Genomic DNA, 20,783 nt, shown 5'->3' with positions numbered 1-20,783 from the left:
ACAAGGTGTTCACCCACTCAGAAAGTGACAAGGCTGTTTAAAAAAAGTTGGTTTTAACCCACTTTGGCTGCCTGCTTTGGATTTTCAAATCTAAGTAGTAAGACAGTAATGTCAGACTAAGTGATTTGCATTCACTTTAAAACACTAGAAAGTTACATGATTTTTCAGGCATTGTACACCCAACTCATGGAGGTGCATGGAGGTGACTTGGTGCTCACACAATCTGTGTTGTCTACTCTGATGTGCAGGCTGTAACTTCTGCCAGAGAGGTAGTAATAAATGGGGCAGGGGAGGGGAAAAGCAGTATGATCTTAAAAACATTACAGCCTTCTCCGGTGTGACTGTCATCTCCTCGTGGAATTTCTAGTCACCTTGAGAAACTATGAACCATATTACAGCTACCTGTAGGTTTTGTATGCAGATGCCTGCAGATTTTCAAAATCCAGGATTTCAACCCGCACTTCCAGCAAGCCTTCACTTGATATAACTTTATTGGACATAGAACTGATTTAAACAAAAAAAATAACTCACTGAAGAAGCTGCCCAGCTGTTGTAATTGTGACTGTCCAGTTCTTTGGTAACTGAAGATGCATCTACAATGGCAGCAATGAGGTACAAAATGAAGGCACTGCCATTAAAACACAAACCCTGTTGAAAAAACAAACAACTTAATTACTTAACATGTACATGCATTTGTTACCATTTTCTATTCCAACATTACAAAACTCTCCTCTGAAATATAATGTACACAATATGATTCTTAACTATTTTTACCTTCTTCCAAGTTTCTATCTGCAAGATTAAAATTTAACTGCTTATTTTGAAGATCCATAAACATTAAAGCACATTTTGGACAAACTGTTCTCTCCATCATACTAAATCCAGAAAAGTCTTAAAGCTGGTGTGCTGTGATTTTCCATACGTGAAAATAAGGACACAGCTTGGATATCACAGTCTAAGTGTTAGGCAGTAAGAATATGACGCAACATGAAAAAAACAAAACAAAACTGCAATTTGATTACATTTCTAATCTACACAAAGATACACTGTAGGAATCAGTAACTCATGGCATGTGAACAATGTTTATAAAGCTTCCAAAACTTCGTTTTCTCCACTTCTGAAGGAGATAAAGAGAGTGTAATCTTTTCAGTCGTATTCTTTCACCTTTCAGTACCCTTCCCTTCTGCCTGTTTTTGAAAGGAGAAAGAAACAGATAAAACCAAGGAGGAAAACAGTCTGAATGGACTACATGGGTCATCAAAACCCATCCATGGCAGATGCTGCTTTTTCTCTTCCAAGGAGCAGAGTTAAATGTCTCAGGGTACCTATGTTCATTACTAAGGAAGAAGCAAAGCAGATAACCTTGATCTCTTATAATGCTATAGAGAACAAACAAAAGCATTTGTTTGGGTTTTGCATGTGAGAGAGAACAGAAAAGGAAGAGAGAATGGAAGCCTAAGAAGATGAAAGACAGATAAAAAGGTATGAGGGTTGGTTTTTTCTGAAGTATGTAATTTTAATACTTTGTCCTTTAACTTACTCACTACTTGGTCATGGCTATAGGAAGTTCATTCTTATTTAAAAAGAATAAATCCCCCAAACCTCTACCCTGCTACTTGTCTAAGGCATATGAATTTGGCCATAAACTATACTTTCAGTTCACTGGTGCCATGTTTAAGTGGAATACCTGTGACAGGCTTTGCACCTAGTTACAATTGCAAGAATTGATAACTCAATTTAGGCCAGGTCCTGATGCTGCACGTGATCTGCTCCCTTCAGCTTCTGGCCCCACGTTTGCACTCCAGAGTGTCACACAAATACCATAACCCTAACTCTATTGCCCCAGTTGTCTCTAAATGTTGCCATACAGGTGCAGCTCCGACATTAATTTCCATGGTGTGACTCAGTGGATGCTAGGAATATATGTCAATTATTCATTATTGAATTCACTAGTCACCAACTCTCGCAGAATCTAAAAAAAGAGCTGCAGCCCAATAAGAGAAGTTCAGAAGGCAGCGACAACAGCTGTATCCACATCAGCAATTCCCTCAGTGCACTGAAGCGTGGATCAACAGCTTGAAGTGGTTGGTATGGAAGCTCCTCACATCCATCTCCAGGACATTTGGTTCTGGCAGAGTTTACTTCAGACACGGTGGAGTCTGCCGCACACTCCTGTGACACACAGGGTTCAAAATGTTCTGAAGAGAAGCCATTTCCCAAACACACGCTTTTGCAACTGCAGGCCCCTCCAGAGAGCAGCATGCTGTGCTGTCATCTGTCAACATGTCACTCTTCAGGGTCACCACTGCCTATATGAGACTTCCCATGCAAAAAGCCTCCTTACAGTTTTCAGAGTAGGCTGAAGGGCATGCACGTCCTCCTGTGGCTCCTAAGTCCTTCCAACTTCAGGGCATTTGGAAAAAAGCCACTTAGCCACCTTTCTGCAGGGAACCATGGGCAGTGCCTCAGCACTCAGATGGAGTCCAAGGCCTGGCACTTGAGGGTTGATTCATGCACTTATAAATGAGTGGGGTTTATTTCACCTATATCAGCTGATCCAATAAAAGGTATTATCTCTATCCACAAATCTCACCTCTCTTGTTTTATCTGGGCATTACAGTAATAAAATACCAAACTGTCAATTTTGGGATAATATGCCAACAATTGGCAGGTTCAGGTGAACTTCTGTAAAGCATGATTTTCAAACTCCAAATTTGATTGCCTACAGTGTTGTTGTTGTTATTTTTAGATTTCCCGTTCCAAAAAGACTCAATTACCCTGGAAAGCTACAAATCCCTGCAATATCTTGTCATGTAGAAAAGAAAAAAGCACATAATTTTTGAGAAGTGCTGCTCTGGGAAATAACACTGTTGGGGAAGATGGAATGCAATGCAAGCTGATTGGGCCTTTACTGCCAATATATTACTCAAACCAAATGGTTCATGCTAAATTACCATCTGCTTCTTAAATTCAAATTTACCAGATTTTAAAAGCTTCCATTGATTGTTTTAGCAAAGAACTTTCACTATTAAGGAGAGACAGTTTTGAAGCACATCCTTTGGGTTAATTTGCAGTAAAAGTAACTGCATCTTAAGCAATTTGATAATGTGCTTAACCTGCAAAAAGTGAATTTATGACAGAGAAGTCCAGATGTAATTTTGGATACTGCATACAATAGGCACAGTTTGAGCTAAGTGTTGCCTAAGGAAGCAGAGCAATAACTAGCTGAGACTGAAATTCAGAATACTTCAGAGAATAGGGGGAAGGTGGACAAACTCACTCACTCAAAAAGGTTTGTGTTGTGCTCTTTTGAATGAAGACATTAACAACATCTCTCTGAAGAGAGACCCAACATTCCTCTTGGTCAGCCAGGAGCAGCAGAGGTCCAATTCAAAAGCTGCTCCCAACAGCTCTTTTAATACCTCAGGGCAAAACAAGCTGGAATGCAGCATCTTTTATTTATTTTGCATTTATTTTCTCTTCATATTACCCTTTACTACAAAAGAAGACTACCTTTTGGACCTACATTTATGGGATCTTATCTACAGTATGTTTGGAACTCAGAGCAAGAAACATACTCAATATGAAGTAGAAACAAATCAAGTACTCCAGCTTGTCTACCACATAGATCAGGGGCAACTCATTTATATGCAGCTGTTGTCTGATAATAGTGTTAAACTGATGAAAGAGGGGTAATGACTAAAGCTGTATCCAAATGAATACAAAGATGCTTTCCCTTTGAATGTACTTTACTTACATCTACTGCAATGGGAAAATAAAAAAATCCACACCTTTAAATGTACCCAGACACATTACTGCTGTAATTGAAATAATCCAACATTTCTATAGCAGTGTTATAGCCTTAATGGTAATTGCTGGTCATGAAACCTGAAAACAGGGAAGCTATCTGAGCATAATCCTGGTTGTTCTTATTAGTAATTGCTATAGCTGGCTATTTATTACAGCAGCAAAGGGGAAGACAAAAATAAAAGAGTATTCAATTTTAGTCACGTACACAATATAGCTGATAACAAGCTGTTTGCAACACAGAAGTCAAATGTATTTTATCATAAAAATAACAGAACTCTAGTCAATAATCTTTAGCTACTAAAAACCCCCAAATCAGTATCTCAATGTATCAGACAAATGCAAAGCTAAAATTTATCATAATTCTTGGATGGGTCACAAATAGCCAGTTGGCTGAGATGACAATGAATTTTAGGATCTATTATCCTGAACACCAGCCTGTTACGAAAATCTTGTTAAAATATATTGTTGAGAGGTACAGCTAGCTAGGCTTGTTCAAACCACAAAAACTGGATCTGAATTTTAAGTGCCTGTGAATTTTTCTGTAATTACATTAGCTGTTTATCTGATTTGCATTAAGTCTTGAGCTAAAAGCAAAGGATTACATGGCATGTATTTTACATATAAATAACACTAATTTTCAGCACCATTTTCACAGTAGGCCATATGTGGATTGTCAGACTGTTGCTGCCTCTGAACCACCTTTGCTTTTACTTTAGCAGAGGAAGACTCATGTTTTAAGACCCAGGGTCCCACTTCCAACTCATGGTGTTGATTCAAGTAGGGATTTCTGCTGTTTAAGCCATACGGCCAAGTCTGTTAGCTCAGAGACAGCAACAGACTTATTCTTCATGGGATGTAATCACTACAGGGGAAAAAAAGAGGTCACTGTGCATAAGTATCAGTCACATACACATTATTAAAAACCAAGTCACTACATCAACTGCTGAACAAAATGACAAAACATTATAGGAAAAGTGTTTTAAAAATGTCTGGGTAGTGTGAAGGTTAAACACTGCAGGTACACAGCCACAGAGTAATTAGGCAAAAGTCTGCATCAAGCACAAGTACAGTTGGTTAACTACACCCATAGAATGTATCAATATTTTATTCTCTTCATAACTCAGCAAACCTGAAACAATAAAGAATGGGTGTATTTACCACCGTGGTCCATGGCACCTGGGGGATCCTGGTGTAGGTCATTGTCATGTAGATGATCAGAAAGAAGACGGTGAGAACCCAGTAAAACACAGCTACAAACATCACCCAGCCAAAGGCTGGATATAGAAAGTATTCTGTTCCAGCAATCAGGGTCCACACCAGCAGCCCCAATACCTGCAAAAGTTATGGAGAAGAAAACTGTTACACACATACATTTGTTCTAGGTCAAGGAACGTCACCACTGCCATTCACATCACCATCTGATGACCTGAGTTGGGATGCTACACTGACAGAATACTAATCTAACAAAAAAACCCAAACCAAACCAAAAAAAACCCCACCCAAAACATATAAAACTGGTTCTGTTGTGGCAGGGTGTCACAAAGGGAAAGGCAGAACAAGGCATCTCAGTGTTGATTTAGGTCACCTTTAACTATTGTGGAGCCATACTTGCAGTGGTTTTACAGCTAGCCCTCAAAACGATTGCTTATTATAGCCTACTAGCTTATGTGCATGAAGGTAAATACTACTATTTTGCAGTCAGCAAAGTCACTCTAGAAAGAGAAGCTTGTGAAGGACCACTGGGATCTTCAGGTCCCATCTACCACAGTCACAGGTAACTGAGTAGTTGGGGTCTAGTTCAAAATGGTCCACACCTGTCCTGTGGACTGGCAGGCACCATAGGCACAAAACAACTCCTAGGACCTTGTTATAAACAGCAGTAGTAAAATATCAACCAGAGCAGGTGAAGTTGGGAATGTCATTATATTCCGTAGTTCTTAAAACATCTCCCAAGTGACCTGACCCTAAGTAGCAGACAAGAACTCACGCTCAAGCAAAAGTCCTCAAGCAAACCAGTCTGGGGGAAAAAAATACCCCTCTGATCCGGAGTCTGGCAATCTGTTCACATTTAAGATATGAAAAAATACATGAACCAGATATTTTAACATACTGTCTCCAGTTTTCTGTAGTGTTAGGTGATCTCCAGTGCAGTAAGAGGCATGAAGGGCAAACAAAACAAAAGTCAAGTCATATGCCACGGGAAGAAAAGCGGAGTGTTTTGCAAGTTGTCCAGCAATTAGAAAAGTCTTAATTATAAAAAGAAAGGGATATTTTATACCTTACAAACAAACAAAACCAAACCCCACCACAGACACTTTACTGGAGTCAGATGTAGAAACTAAAATTACTGTATTTGAAACAAGGCTCATCTCTCTCTGCTATTTGGATGCTGGTAAAACTGCCTAGCAGTGAGAAATGGAAGGAAGACAAAAATTAAAGCAAACAGCAACACACTTATTTAACAGACACCAGCCATAGCTGGACAATCTAAAGAACTTTCTACCCCAATATTATGTCTTCAGCAGTAGTTAGCAACAGATGTCTGAAGAAATACATTAAGAATAGACCATGCAATAATATTTCCTTGGATTACCTTCCTCAACTTTCAGGAATGTGCAGTGGAGGGACTCCCTGAGCCTACAGTGGTGTCTTCGTAATCAATAGCCCCTGACAGAAAATGATGGTTTTGCTACAGCCTCATTTGCACAAGAGCTAATCCTATTCCCATGCAATTGTTGGCTGTGGTCCCATTTACTTTTCTGTTGCAGAATTGAACATGTAAACATCAGTGATAAATCTCTAAACATTATATACAAGACAAAACTATAAACAAAACAGTTAAACAAAAGTTAATTGTAATTGGTCCTGGTAACTTTCAGCAGCTACCTGGTATCTGTTTATTTTGTCTTTAATTCATCCTCCAAATTGCCACCCAAACTTAACTGAGCCCTCGATTTGTCGTCTTGTGCATTCACCATATATTCCTGTATGTTGTTCGTACATTCATCCACATCTGCACCATGCATATATAAAAAGCACCGCACAAATGTTGTTACACTTTATGTGTGTGTGTGTGTCTTGTAATAAAGAAGGCACATAATAGTCTTTTTAAAAGCATTTTTTCACCGTTTTCACCAATTCAGCAATTTCTCTTTAATAGCAAGCCCTAGAACTTGGACTGGGATAAAAATTCCTACTTTCCGCAGCATACCAGGGGAGGGCAGCATTGCCTCACAAGAACAGTTCGAATAGCATTAACTGGGCAGTTTAAAATATGCACTATAATGCAAAGTTATCGGTTCAGCAGTGCTTCCCATAGTTCATTTTAATTCTAGTTCCAACAACAACATTTTACTAATGGTAGCAATTCAGTTAATAATGCCTCAAATTGCACGAACTACTCGAGATTAGATTAAAAACAAACTCAATTTTAGTGTAACAACTGCTCTAAGATTAAACAATCTTGATAGACTATTTAGCTAGCAAAATACCATTTTCTTAGGATGCAAAGTTGCTTTTCATTGTCCCCACCCACTTTAATCCAAATTTAACTTAATCATCCAGAAATTATACCAATGAATAATTAGTCTCATGCTTGATAAATAATTATTAAAGACAGATGTATCCTAGATCTGAATATCTAGTAAAATACCAAGAAGAGAAACTTCGAAGATGAGACAAAGAAAACAAAGAAATTGAACATCATGAAACACCATAACCTACTGACAACAGTGCTGGTTTTTAGAAAGCTTTTAAAAACAGAAGTAGAACTTTTTATAAAAAGCACAAGACTAGAAAAATGCTTAACACTAAATTCAACACAAATAAGATTGATAAGGACACCTCAGCTTATATAATGGATTATTTCTGGAAAGAGTAAAAACTTCATAAGCAGCAAATTATTAAAATTAAAAAGGAAAATTTTGAGGTTACATGAGACCACTGATCTTACATTACCACACAACAAAGCTAGCAAGACATTAATTAGAGCGCTGGCATTCTCACTGGTCACTGTTTTTTCCAGTAATATTCTAACCTGGTGTTATCACCCCTCTTTCAAGATCATTTTAATATTTAAGTGGCTGTACATCTCACATATATTCCAAAGAATTGCTTTTAATGCATGTTTTCAGCTAGCCTGTACCAATGGCAGAACAATTTATCTAAGCAATTGAGATGCACCATGGATGTTACAGATTTATATTCTTAACCAGTTCTTGGTTCATATGCATCGTAATTTTGATGGGTTGCATATTAGAGCACATCTGACATTTTCAGTTAGATCCAGATACTCTTACTGCATATTACTGGGGCTGACAGGCTGAAATAGTATTTTGGATTTCTTGATTAGACCTGAAAAGGTCAGATCAGCTCATGGTCAACAATTCACTCTCTGTGTAGTTAAATAATATGGCAAATGGTTTTATTGCATATGTAAACATATGCAATAAATTGATTTGAAGTTCACACTGGCCGTCAGCATCTACAAAATCCCTAAGGAGTCAAAGGAACATAGACATCTAGACAAGTCTTTCACGAATAGCTTGTCTTCCCAGCATGTTAAATACTGAGATAGCTTCTGCGGCGTTAAAAGCCTGCCTTGTAATGTAAGGGACAGTCAGAATATTACATGTTTGCTGTTCAACAGATCACTACAAACTGGGTGACACTTGTGCATCTGCTGGAGCCGAGAATGACGCTTTTCCTGCTGATATGATAACAAACCTGTCCACTGGGAATAAATGGACTATATTCAAATGACATCTCAATGAGCATCTAGTGTACAGAATCTGGCAAGTGAGTGATAGGATGCGATACCATAAAGCAAAGACCAGCAACCACAATACCTGGGGAGTGCCCACAGTAATTCAGCGTGCACAGACAGTACACAGCTACCTTCACTGCTTCAGAGCAGCTGAAAGACAAGGGAGGAAGCTCCACTCAGTAACTGGGAAAAGCCTGGATCTCATTATAACCACGTATGCTAGACTGTATTAGCAATAGCTAAGTGTTTGATTTTAATTTATGAGCAGGTCAGAATATGCTTATTTAGAACTACAGGAACACACTATAATGCTGTCAAAAATGACTCTGAGAAAGGGAGGAAAAAGCATCAAGAAGACCAAAGAAAATAACGCATGTGTAGTCAATGACAGAGAATGCTGGGTCCTAAGACTATAAATGGCTCCTCCACCAACTGTGTCCAGTTTTTCAAGTCAGATGGGAGAGAGGGATTTCACTCGTCAGTACATGATAAAGGCAAGCAGTTTTTCCTTGTTTATTGCAGTCTCTGATTTCACCTCGGACATTTATTTTCTGACCATTGGGCTGCTGCTTGATCAGGTACCTCCATCACTAGAATGCATTAATATGCCAAATGCACTAATGCATACTTCAGCAGTTGGCAGATACCATAAAAAGGAAATAACTTTGTAGCAAAGTCCAATATTATTGAGTGTGCAGGTTCAAGATTAGATACTTAATTGCATATTCAAACCCTTAAATAAGTGCCATAATTTTTCTGCAGTACCCAGAACTTCAAAGGTATCTGACTCTTTTTTTTTTAAAAAAAAAAGCTTTGTTGCCTAGTAGATGAGATACATCTTGTCTCATGTTGCTGGTACAAGTCAGCAGGTATGAAAGCAGGTGTGAGCTTGAATCTATATATCCAGTTTCGCTTTTTGAAGCGGCTTAAAAACTGAAGAACTGAATTTGTACTTTCAAACTGTATTTAAAAAGCCTATGGTGTAGTGACTCCTCTCCAGTGATGCTAAAGCTACAAATTCTGCAGCATTCATCTGACTGGGCAACTCAGCAACACACTTAAAAATGTTTATGCATCCCTTTCAAAGGAAAAAGAAGTGTCATTGTGGCAGAACTGACAAGGAGAGAAACCCAAGGCTCATGGAGTTTAATGAAATTTTTAAAATCCCCACTATTTGGCATGTTTGCCTGAAGCTTTTCCTATTTTTTTATCCTAGAGATGTTTCCTCGGATTTCAGTTCTCTGTATGAGTAAGTATTGTAGGATTTACACAGAGTTGCTGCTGGCACAGATGGAAATGATGGTAGAAAGAAACTAGAAGAGCTGTGCATTTGCAGCAACAGTTGTCTCCTGTATTCAAACCACCTAAACATGGACAGAATCCAGCAAGTAGAAAGCAAGACATCTCGCCTCTCCTTCCCAAGAAAGAAGATTTACAACTAGAGAGAGAGAGACCATTCTAAATTATTGCACACCATTATTTCCGTACTAAATCATAAGGTAGGAGCTACCTCAGCAGCAGCACAAGCAGCCTGTCAATGTCTCAACCTCCACCCTCTTCTTCCCCTGGCTACTCTGCAGGAAAAAAAACCACCCCAGGGAGTCTTCTGTGGGCAGGGAGAGCACAAGCATTTCTCATGCCTGCTCCCTAGTATCTCATCTCACCTTTCATGGCCCTTGTTCAGACAAGGTTGGAGATGCTTTCCATCAGGTACTAAGGGGGTAAGCAAGGATCCCCAAGGGCAGCCAGACCAGCGGTTCAGCACTATAGGGGCTCCCCTTATTTGATGCTGATTAGTCAATCACCCCTTGAGTGTTTTTAAGAATTTGGTGAGATTAAGAAACCTTCTTCCAAACCTGTCACAACATGGGTCACACACCAAAACGTAGGATCTTATATTGTGAATCAAAATATCGGGGCAGGGGAATTTATTTAAAGGGGAAAAAAAAAAAAAAAAAAAAAAAAAGAGGGAAAAAAGGACATTCCTCTTCTATTGTTCCTGAAGACATGCCCAAGACAAGTCAGTCGTAAGAACAGGCAGATTTAATTGTCTTAGATTTGACAGATACAGGATGTTTTTTTTTTTCTTCCAGCTATGGATAAATGGAGTAAATGTTTGCACTGCACTTAAAGAATATCTTTAAATCTGAGGTTTTGTGCTCTCATACACGATCCATGAAGTGACATACAACAATTCCGCCTTCTACCACTAGAGTGAGCACAATCATCGCTTTTTTTAGAAAAACGCTGTAGAAGGGGGCACTTGCGCAGGCTTCGGGTGCCCAGCAGAAACATCAAAGGGGCGATTCGCATACAGTGCCAAACCCCTCCAGATTGAAGGGGAACGCTCGAAAGAAGCGACATATATAGAGAGAAATCTTTCACAAGGGTTATGCTAAGTTAAGAGTGTCTGCACGAATCAACTTGGATAGGTTCAACTTCCATACTGGCTACGAGAGCAACATCAAATGTAGAGGCTTATCCACAAACTACTGGAAATAAGGATCATTTGTTTTACTTAAAAAACAAAACAAAAAATTAAACAGAACAAATCCCACCAAAAGCAACCAAAAACAAAATAAAAACCCCAAACCCACACACTCTTCCCCACTATTTAGAAAATTGTATTTTAATGTCCATGGAGGAAAAATGTCTAAGAAAAAAAATAATGTGAAAGCCTACATGTACTGGATAAATCAGTCAAATATCAATCCAGACTGAAATACAAAACATAGAAAACTTGTTTGTGCTGCAGTCAGAGAAAACGTGATAAACATGTTTTAAAACTTAGCTTTTAAAACTAGAAGGATTCAAACTTAAGTAAGACTTCTGAGTAAAGATACAAAGATGAGGAAATTCAAAAACATCTTTCAGCTACATTTTTTAGAGATATAAGAACCTTACTTAAGTGTCTGAAATTTCAAGGACCACATTAATGTACTCTGTAATAATCTAAACAATACATTGCCCTAGCCTGCTACTACTCTTTCTCAAGAGAATAATAAAACATTACAAGAAGTTGACATCAGCCAATCACTACCATCCCCCTCCTCATTACGGACAACACTGAACATCACTTTTCCTCCATAAGCATTCACTGTCATCTGCGGTTGGAAGCACTTATTTTGCTAAGGGCTCCTTGGTGGAAGAAAGCTTTCTGATTCACCCAGACAGTCTTCTGGTGAGATAGTCCCGCAGAAGAGAACTCAGGCTCTACATACACACAGGAAGAAAATTCCTTTGAATTCTGCCTGTTTTTGTAGGTTGTACACCAAATAAAAGGCTAGTGTTTTTTCTGAGACTTTTCAGGGATTTGCCTTCCAAGTAGAATTTTTAAAATTCACAGTGCTCGCAGAAACATTCCAGTGGTCATAATGGACATACCAATGAAATATTTTTTCATTTATACAGTACAACTCATAGTGTCAAACTGAGTAGCAGCTACAGATCTTAAGTCTCTCCCACCTTTGAAAACATTTATATTCGTAATAAAACTGCAAAATTCAGTCTCTTCTACGTTCAGAGAATTTCTAAAAATTGTCTGAGTACTTTTAAAATTATTTTCAAGCAACCAGTTTCACTGTTGAATCTTCCCACAAGTCTTCAAACTTTCTGTCAGGCTCTTGTTCCGTGGCAGCACCAGGAAGCCCTCCTCACTACAGACCAAACCCAAGGGCTCAAAATACTGGCAGTACTAACCATCACTTGAGAGAACTCCTCCACAGAGTTGCTTTTCAGGATAGATTTCCTAAGCAAGAAAACTACTGGAAGCAGCATGTGCCAAAATATGCTCTAGAAGTAAGTCATCACTAAAGACTGAACTCTCTTATTCAAGAGTTTAGTCCGAATCCTATTACAAACCACACAGAAAAACTTCCTGACCCAAGACTGAAATGGGCCAAGGCCCACTGGCAGACATTTCAGTCACTAGGGAGCATGCTATTTTCCAGTGAAAATTCAGACCGAGCCCTTCAACAGCTGATGAACCTCCAGTGCCTTTCTAACAGCTTCACAGAGCTCCACACCTATGCCAATCCCCCAGGAAAGAGTTGAAGAGCACCTTCACCTAAAAAAAACCCCAAAAAAGGGACCAGACCTTCCCACACCCAAGCCAGTAAAGAAGGGCTAGTCCTGATGTTCAGACTGTGACACTCATTATCCATATCAGCCATGCAGTGAGGAGGTACTGAACTGGCCGTGGCATCCGTAAAGAAGGGTATCAGCTTGCACTTATAAAAGGATTCACACTGAGAGACAGAGCCAGCTTGCAGGAGTGCCCAAGAAACTATAAGTAAGTCTCATTGGAAAGAGCAGGGAGGAGGCAGGTAGTAGCTGGCATGCGAACGGGAAACTTATTTTTCTGATCAGAATGGGTACTGCAATACTGCAGTGCTGCCTAGGTGTAAAGACAATAGCACCTGAGCAAAATGCAGTAGCATACCCCAATTTCATGTTACCTTAATGAGTCTACCGCCTGCTAAAACGAGTAAATCACAAAGGTACTCCTTCTCTAGCCTCCAGTGTTGACTCCACTGACCACACTGCAACTCATGCACGAGGAGTCTTCTGTGATACAGTGCTCCAGCTCACTGTAACTGGCAGCTGAGAAAAATAACTCTGTAGTGGGAGAGAGTAAGGAAACCATTCTGTGTCCATCCCAGCAAGGTATTACAATGCTCAAATGTTGCTTCACCTGAGAAATATGCATGGAATGTGTGAGACCAGAGCTAACACCAGTAACAGACCAAAAGGATGTAGCTTAAATTTAAAAAGCAAGAGATGTTTTCTGGAAAACACACTGTCCCATCTTCCATCAAAATCATAAAATCACTACAAAAGAGTTTATTTCTTACCGTTTCTCAGGAAGTTTTGTCTGAAAAAAATAACTAGAGGTAGGGTAGTGGATATTCAGAAGGTAAACAAGAAATAAGACTGTGCTTGGGTTGTAAATTTTGTTCAGTGTGACCAAAAACCTCACAACAGAAGATTAGAAACTGTTAGAAAAGGAATAAAATAACAAAAACTCCACCAAAGAGAAGATACCACAGTGCTTTATAAATCAATTGTCTACCCACACATTGAGTATGTTCTGTTCATTTCTCTCTCCCATTTCTAAAATGATTCAGTTGGATTATGCAAGGCACAGAGAATGGCTCCTGCAAAAAAAAAAAGTTAAGTTGGAAAAAAGATGAGACCAATTTTCTACTGAAGACTGTAGGATATGACAGAAGTCTGCAGAATGGCAGGCGGCATAAAGAAGGGAACAACGACTGGCTGAGGACAGGACTCGCAACACAAGAAGCATGAAGCTAAATTATCAGGCAGAAAGTCGAAAAACAAACAGAAGGAAGTGGTATTTAAAAAAAGAAAATCAAGAAGAAGAAAAAAACAAATTACAGAATTCATTGCCACAGGAAACATCATACACACTCCTGGAGGACAGGTCAGCCCTGTCTGTATATAATATCTATACATGATAGTCAAGATGCAACCTTTAGCTCTGGAAATTCTTAAATGTGCAGTTTGCTAGAAGCTAGAAAACTATAGCAGGGAAGAATCTTGCCCTATGTGCTCCTTCTTATACTCCTCAAGTTTTCAGTATCAGTCATCATCAGAGACTGAATGCTGGACTAAACAGACCACTGACCAGATCCATTACAACCACTGTTATGTTTTAATTTGCCTTACTTTCCTGCAGGAGACCCTAGCAACCAAGTACTGGAAGCTGCAAGTGTTAACAGAATAGGATAGGATGACTACATGCCACATCAATATACCGTTTGTTTCTGAAGTAGAGTTATGAGGAATAATCTCAAGCAATGGTGAAGAAACTGGCTTGAATTATCCTAAAATCTATCTTCTTGGCAGAGCAGTGGTTGATCATTAACAGGTCATTAAACCGTGTACAAAGCATAAAGATTGGTCCTTGTCCCAGGGCACTTTCCACATTAAATGCTTTAAGGTTTGAGGGCTGCATTCAGGAATACACTACTGTTTACTGATGTCTGCAAATTCTAATTTAATGTTTGTGCTTTGCCTGAGGATCTGCACACACAGAGACATTTATATAGGTTACTGTGCACTGTGCATATATTAACTTCTGCACCCTCGCTAGCACAGTGCTAACCCATCATCTTACCTGCATAGCCACAGCAGAAGACACAGCCTCATCTTTGCCCATAACGTCCTATTATCTGACGAAAGTACCTTTACACAGAATACAGGGCGATGGGCCCGTCCCAGGTCAGTCGGGAGAAAGACCTGCAACCAGGCTCAGAGCTGCTGCAGCTGACCAGGAATGCACTGGTTACTGCTATCAGCGGTTCCATCGGGGCCACAGTTTAATGTAAAAATAAAAGAGGGGTGGTGCAAAACGCCACTGAAGACAAACAGCCTGTCCTAAAAAGCACTTACTCACCTCTCCGGAAGGGCATCCGGTAAAACAGTTGAAGGCAATGACCTCCACAGTGCTTAATCTCTAAACGTGACCTCAACGCAAGGAGGAGACAGCCTGGCTTCTTATCTAGCAATCATGAGGGATGCGAATAAAAGGAATGCTGCCGCTGCTCCCTTTTCCTTCCACTTCAGCAAGGCCCAGCTGTGGGAGGGATTACTCCCACCACCTACCATTTCCCCAAAAGAAATACCTTGCTATTGTGCAGCAATGCTGTCGATTTCAGATTCACTGTCTCCACAGTTTCCTGACAGAGTTGGAGAAGTGGTACTGCTACAGCAAACACGGCAGTATCATGGCACTGGAAATTACTCACTGGAATTCCTGCTATGCTTTGCTCTTCAGCAGCAGAGAAAGGAAAATGTAAAGTAATAGTATATTAGATCCAAACACAAAATAATCTGCCTTTTCAGTTACTTTCTGAGGAAATTTTCGCTGAATGCTGCTTTCAAGTGTGAATTTTAAAGCAGACAATTACAAAGCAAAATAGTCACACAGAGACACACACATGGCACAGGATACGTATTTCTTTGTTTCCTATTGTTTGCTTTTGTTCAGCTTCTAGAGGTGGGTTTTTTTGGGAAAAACCTTCAGATTTAAAACTAACAAATAAATTCCATACTCAGATCATTTTTTCTTTTCAAAAGCCTGGTTATAAATCATCAAGATAAGTGAAACTACAAGGTTAAATGCTTTTGTATTTAACATTGACATATTAATGCATTTTGGAGCTCTAAGTTGTGGCTGATTTCTTCAAGAAGTAACATTCACAAGTGGGTCCTCTAAACAGTCCTGTCTCCATACAAGCAGTAGAGAAGTGAAAATACATCCTATATGACCCACATGAGACGCAGGAGTAATTAATTGAGTTGATTTGTGATGAGTCCTGTCATCAAATTCATACAATGCCATATGATTTCAATTTTAAAAGATCTTCATACTACAAAATTATGTGCAGATTTGAGAGCTCATATTAATAGGGAACATCAACTACTTGGTGGAAGGACTGAAGAGGGCTTGCAGAGTCTATGCAGCAATTTAAATTAAAAAAACAAAACAAACCCCATACTGGCAGGCTTTTTTGAATTCTTACTGAGATTTGAAGCCGAGAATTGGACAAAGGAAGAAGATTCCTCACATTTAACAAGAATTTCAAATGATGATGAATTTCGAATCTCTTTTCAAGAAACAAAGGGTTTCAGGAGTGCAGCTGCAGATCAACTGTGCGATAGGGTCTGTCCCCTCCCACTTTAGGGTTTAGGGGTTTTGGGTGGGCATTTTTTGGGTGGGGCAGTTGACAAGCTTAACATACTACTTTTTGTTTCTGCAAATGTAGTACCTGGTTCACAAACATATGGAAGTTTTTCTGAGAAGGGCCACAGGCTTTCAAGTCAAGTAGTAGAGACATATTTCTGGAGGTTAAGACTACAATATACCAAATACAGTTTCACCTTTATAAAGCACACATACAAACTGTGAGTGCGCAAGGTTAACGTGCTGTGTACACTGAATACATGCTTGTTTTCATACTTTTGGGAAATACATTGTGAGGAAATTATTTCTGTTGTACAGAAAAATTAGGAAAAAAGACTATTAGCTTCAGTAATCTCTGTCAGTAATCTCTTTTTATTATTTAAACTGGAAAAGCTCAGAAGTAGATTCTGAGTTCAAAAGATACAGGGTCATATTTGTCTGAATGCATCTTCCCCAATGTGGCTGTTTATTATTATTTTTATTACTACAACTACCATTGTTTCTTAATGGAACATGACAGTAGGAAGGGTTTGCTCTTTTGTTCTAATAAACTCATATGAGTGAAAAGCATTCTTCTACTTTGATCTTGCCTCTTTATCTACATATAAACTCTTACTTTGGAAGAAGTTTTATAGCACTCTATCTTCCTTTTTCCTATCTTCCCTGAAGGGATACAGTTTCTGAGGGTAGAAAAATACCAGCTTCTCAATAAATGGCAATGATTTGTGCAAGTTACATTTAACATTTGGTCCATGTGTCCGCATAAAATACACACTCCCACATTCTGCCATTAATAAGGTGAGCTATTTTTAAACGAGAATTCCTAACAATGGTTACTTATGAATTATGACTGATTATTTATGTAGTCCACTTTGTTTAAATGGTGTCTATGTTCTTCAAGAGAACAATGCTGTATACAGCTGCTTTATTAATAATGTCACTGGCTCTTTGTTGCTATTTTTACATCTCCACCTTCCTGTTAGGCCATGTAAATAGAGATGCCTATAATTAGGGGACACACAGCATTGTTTCACAAATCTTAGCTCTTACATTAAAATAGAAAGCTTATTACTTTTTGGGGAATAACTTTTATTTTGCCCTGTAGTTAAGATATAGAGTCATAAAAGCCAGATACGATGCAATGGAAAAATCAAAGAGAGCATCTGCTAAGAATGCCTATTGCTGCATTCTACATCCATTTAAACATGAGGAAAATGTTAACTGCTCATTCAAAAAAAAAAAAATTAAATGTTTAGAATAGAAGTATCTTTTAATTTCCAGCTGAACACCACAGAAATTGGTGTTGTACAATACAAAATTTTTTTTTTGCTGTGAGACAAAATCCTCTAGTCACCAAAAGTTGAAACAGTTCCTCTTACCTGGCAAACAGAAGACACGACAAAATAAGTCTGCATCCAGATCTGTTGTTGTCTGCCTATTTAGATGCTTATTGTACCTCTTGACTATTTCTTTACTGAGTCTCAAATATAAAAGTCCAACCGCAAGAACTGTTGTTAGCCATGTTTTTAGGTAAGGATTAAGGATTTTTCAAAGACTGATCCACACATTGTAGAAGTATCTCATAGAAAAATCTTTTTCCTTCTCTGGCAAAATTGCTTCTTTCTGAATACATTTTGCATTAACAACATAGAACAGCATGCCTATAAATATTTAACATTTGCATATGCTTTTCTGGAGGCATTTGTGCTCACAGACTTCACAGTCAGAAAGGACCATTATGGCCATGTGGGCAATGATACAAAGATTTCAACCTGCAACATGCTTTTTGGAAAGAGATGATGTCTTGGCATAGACATTGCAATGATAAGATGCATCTTGTCTCTAAATAAGCTGCCATAGTGCCTACTACTCTCATTGTTGAAAAACCTCAGCCCCACTTCTCATCTGAATATGTCTGAAGTCATTTTCCAGGCATGTCCTTTTCTGAAATCTCCATCTGTCATAGATATATCAAAGATAACTTTGTACTAAGAGCCATATTTAAAATTGTTGACAAGACACAACTGAACAAGGAGGTAATCACCAATACTAACATTGCTTCTGACAACAAGCTATGTTCTTTTTTTCCCCCCTCCTTTTTTTCCTTTATCTTTTTTCTTTTCATTGTAGTAGCGGAAAGAGTTTACTTTGAAGGAAACAAAAACAGAGCAAATCCAGAATTAAGTTTTCAATAGAGATCTGTTTAAGAGTTGTTACCACTGTCCCACAATTAATGTTTGCAGAGAAGTTTAGGGTACAAAAGCAACTTTAAGATGAAGAATTATATGCAAGTAAAAATATTAATGCCAAAGGAAAAAAAATTAATTGGACAATCGTGTAAAAAGATACTGCAGATCAGTCATGCTTTTAGAGAAGTCCTTTTTACTGTGCTCCATAACTTTAAGGTTCTGAAGAAAAAAAGCCCACAAGCCTGAAAGACTTCCCACAGCCTGTCTGCTCTCCATAATAAATACTCAAGTGGTGCATGCAGCATAAGAGAACAAAGTAAAAAGCTCCATGGGATACCTGACACTTGAAATTCAAACTACCAAAGTCATAAATTAAGTATATATGCCTGTGTGTGAAGCAGGGTATAATGTTCTCCAACTGCTTCAATGGGCCTTGTGTAAACAAAGAACAGAACAACTGGCTACAAATGTCAGCTTTCTAGTGCAAGGAAAAAAAAAAGTCTCCAATCAAGAAAAAAAAGCCCCAACTTTCAGGGCCTGAAGACATTGGCTTATTCAGATTTAAGTACGTGAGCAGAAATGATTTAATGTCCCTCTGATATCTGCTCTGGTTTTCTGCCAGAGGTTGCTGCCCTGCAAGGGTGACTGCATACAAAGCTGCTCCTGAATTACTGCACTCGACTGGCCAGTGTATCCGAAGTAAACAAATCACTGGTTTGGGGTATCACCATATGCTAAGTTGTAAACTGCAGTGAACAGCAAGGTATGGAGACCTTTTTAGCTGTCTGCATTTAAGAGCTACCAGCCTGAAATCAGAACTTCTGTATTTGCCTCCTGTAATACATAAACACAGAAAAGTCAGGAAACAAGCAGGAACAAGTCCTTCTTAGCTGCTGCTCTAACTGCATGCACTTAACGCTTCACTGTCCCCACAATACAGGTAATAGAGTTTGGGGTTTCAAGCATAGTCAATTCCATTTCTTTCTCTAAATCTGATTTTCCAATACAGTTCACAGACGTCAGAACTGCTGCAAACTACACAATTACTATGGATTAGTGGATCTCCCATGCCTGAAAGATAAGTGTTTAGAGCAGTTACACCTCACAGTGGAAAGGTATTCCTCAATCATTCTCCTTCTCACTCCTCTGCAGGCATAGCACCTTCCTCTGGGAGAGAAGCATGTTGTTAGACTGAAAACTGGTACAACCCCCAAACATATCTAGCAAAGTGTACCCACAGTCCTAGCACAGGCTAGAATTTTGTCCTAAAATTCAGGCAAATCTCCTCAGCATGAGATCAAAATATTGATCTAAAATATCAGCACTGCTTGCTCTCCATCCCATCCAACCTCCCGCTATCCCCTGTATTACAGAACCTGAGTCAGCAGATCAGGACACTGGCTTTGTCTCAGGGCACAGTCTCATGCATAGGCATAGACTAAATTGTGAGAAGACAGGACAAGGCTACTACACCATCAACCACTGGCAGATCAGTAAGGCAGATTACTAGAGGGCAGACACCTTGGCAGCCTTCAGCACCAAATTTGCAACTGCTTACCAGTCAGCAGCCTCTGCAGTACTTGGGTCACAGTTCATCTTGGTTTAAGGTGACGGGAACTGTGAGTGGGTCAGCTGTTGGTTCAGTGGAGGCGACCATGACCTGACCCGACAGGCAGCCGGCAGTACCAATATCCAAAAATGCAACAACTGACTTTGTCAAAGGCTATCTGCATCTGACCTGCAATTTATTAGCAGCAAGTGATGCAGCACACACACCAAACTTATAAGGAGGAGAGCTCTAGGCAAGGTAACAAAAGCCAAGGAGTTGAGGGGTTACAGGCTGAGGGCATGCTCTGTGCTGGCAGCAGGCTCCCTTCCCACCCAAGTGGTTCTTCTGAAAAACCCAAGCCTTTTCCTGTAGTTCTGTTTGTATTATACCACCCCAATATACACAACCAACTAAATTATATTTACTTAGCTAACTTCCACACCTTTTCCCCTTTCTCTTTCCGCAGATTTGGATCACAGCTTTCTTCTGCCCAGTATTTTCTTCCCTAGAATGACAATAGTGCAGATATAATAAAGAGGTGTTACCAGTCTTTGTTCAAATACTCTTTGTTGAGTATTTCAGCTATTTACCTCCTGCTCAGAAGTTCCTGTTTTCCCACTGAGAGGGGAAGGGAAAGCTGTAAGCCTGTATAGTGATATGGTAGCCTTTTGTTTAAAAAGTCTGTGTGAAGAGATATTTAGTACCTTTTTCCCCCAAAGCATGATATTACTAGTTTCAAATCAAAGAGGGACAATTCAAATG

At 39.2% G+C, this 20,783-nt stretch overlaps 1 protein-coding gene across 1 annotated transcript in view; it reads right to left on the bottom strand.

Annotated features, from left to right (window-relative positions):
- CMTM8 (CKLF like MARVEL transmembrane domain containing 8) overlaps positions 1-20,783 on the bottom strand; it is a 35,998-nt gene that overhangs the window by 2,597 nt on the left and 12,618 nt on the right. Inside the window, exons 2-3 of the mRNA XM_074849601.1 lie at positions 4,969-5,142; positions 532-648 (exon numbers count right to left, since the gene is read on the bottom strand). Of these exons, the coding sequence (XP_074705702.1) occupies positions 532-648; positions 4,969-5,142 (291 nt within the window). The remainder of the gene's footprint in view (positions 1-531; positions 649-4,968; positions 5,143-20,783) is intronic.

This window comes from Strix aluco, chromosome 1 (genome assembly GCF_031877795.1).
Source record: "Strix aluco isolate bStrAlu1 chromosome 1, bStrAlu1.hap1, whole genome shotgun sequence".
NCBI classification, from domain to species: Eukaryota; Metazoa; Chordata; class Aves; order Strigiformes; family Strigidae; genus Strix; species Strix aluco.
Note: the sequence above shows the minus strand (reverse complement) of the source record. Positions and strands in the feature narration are given on the sequence as shown.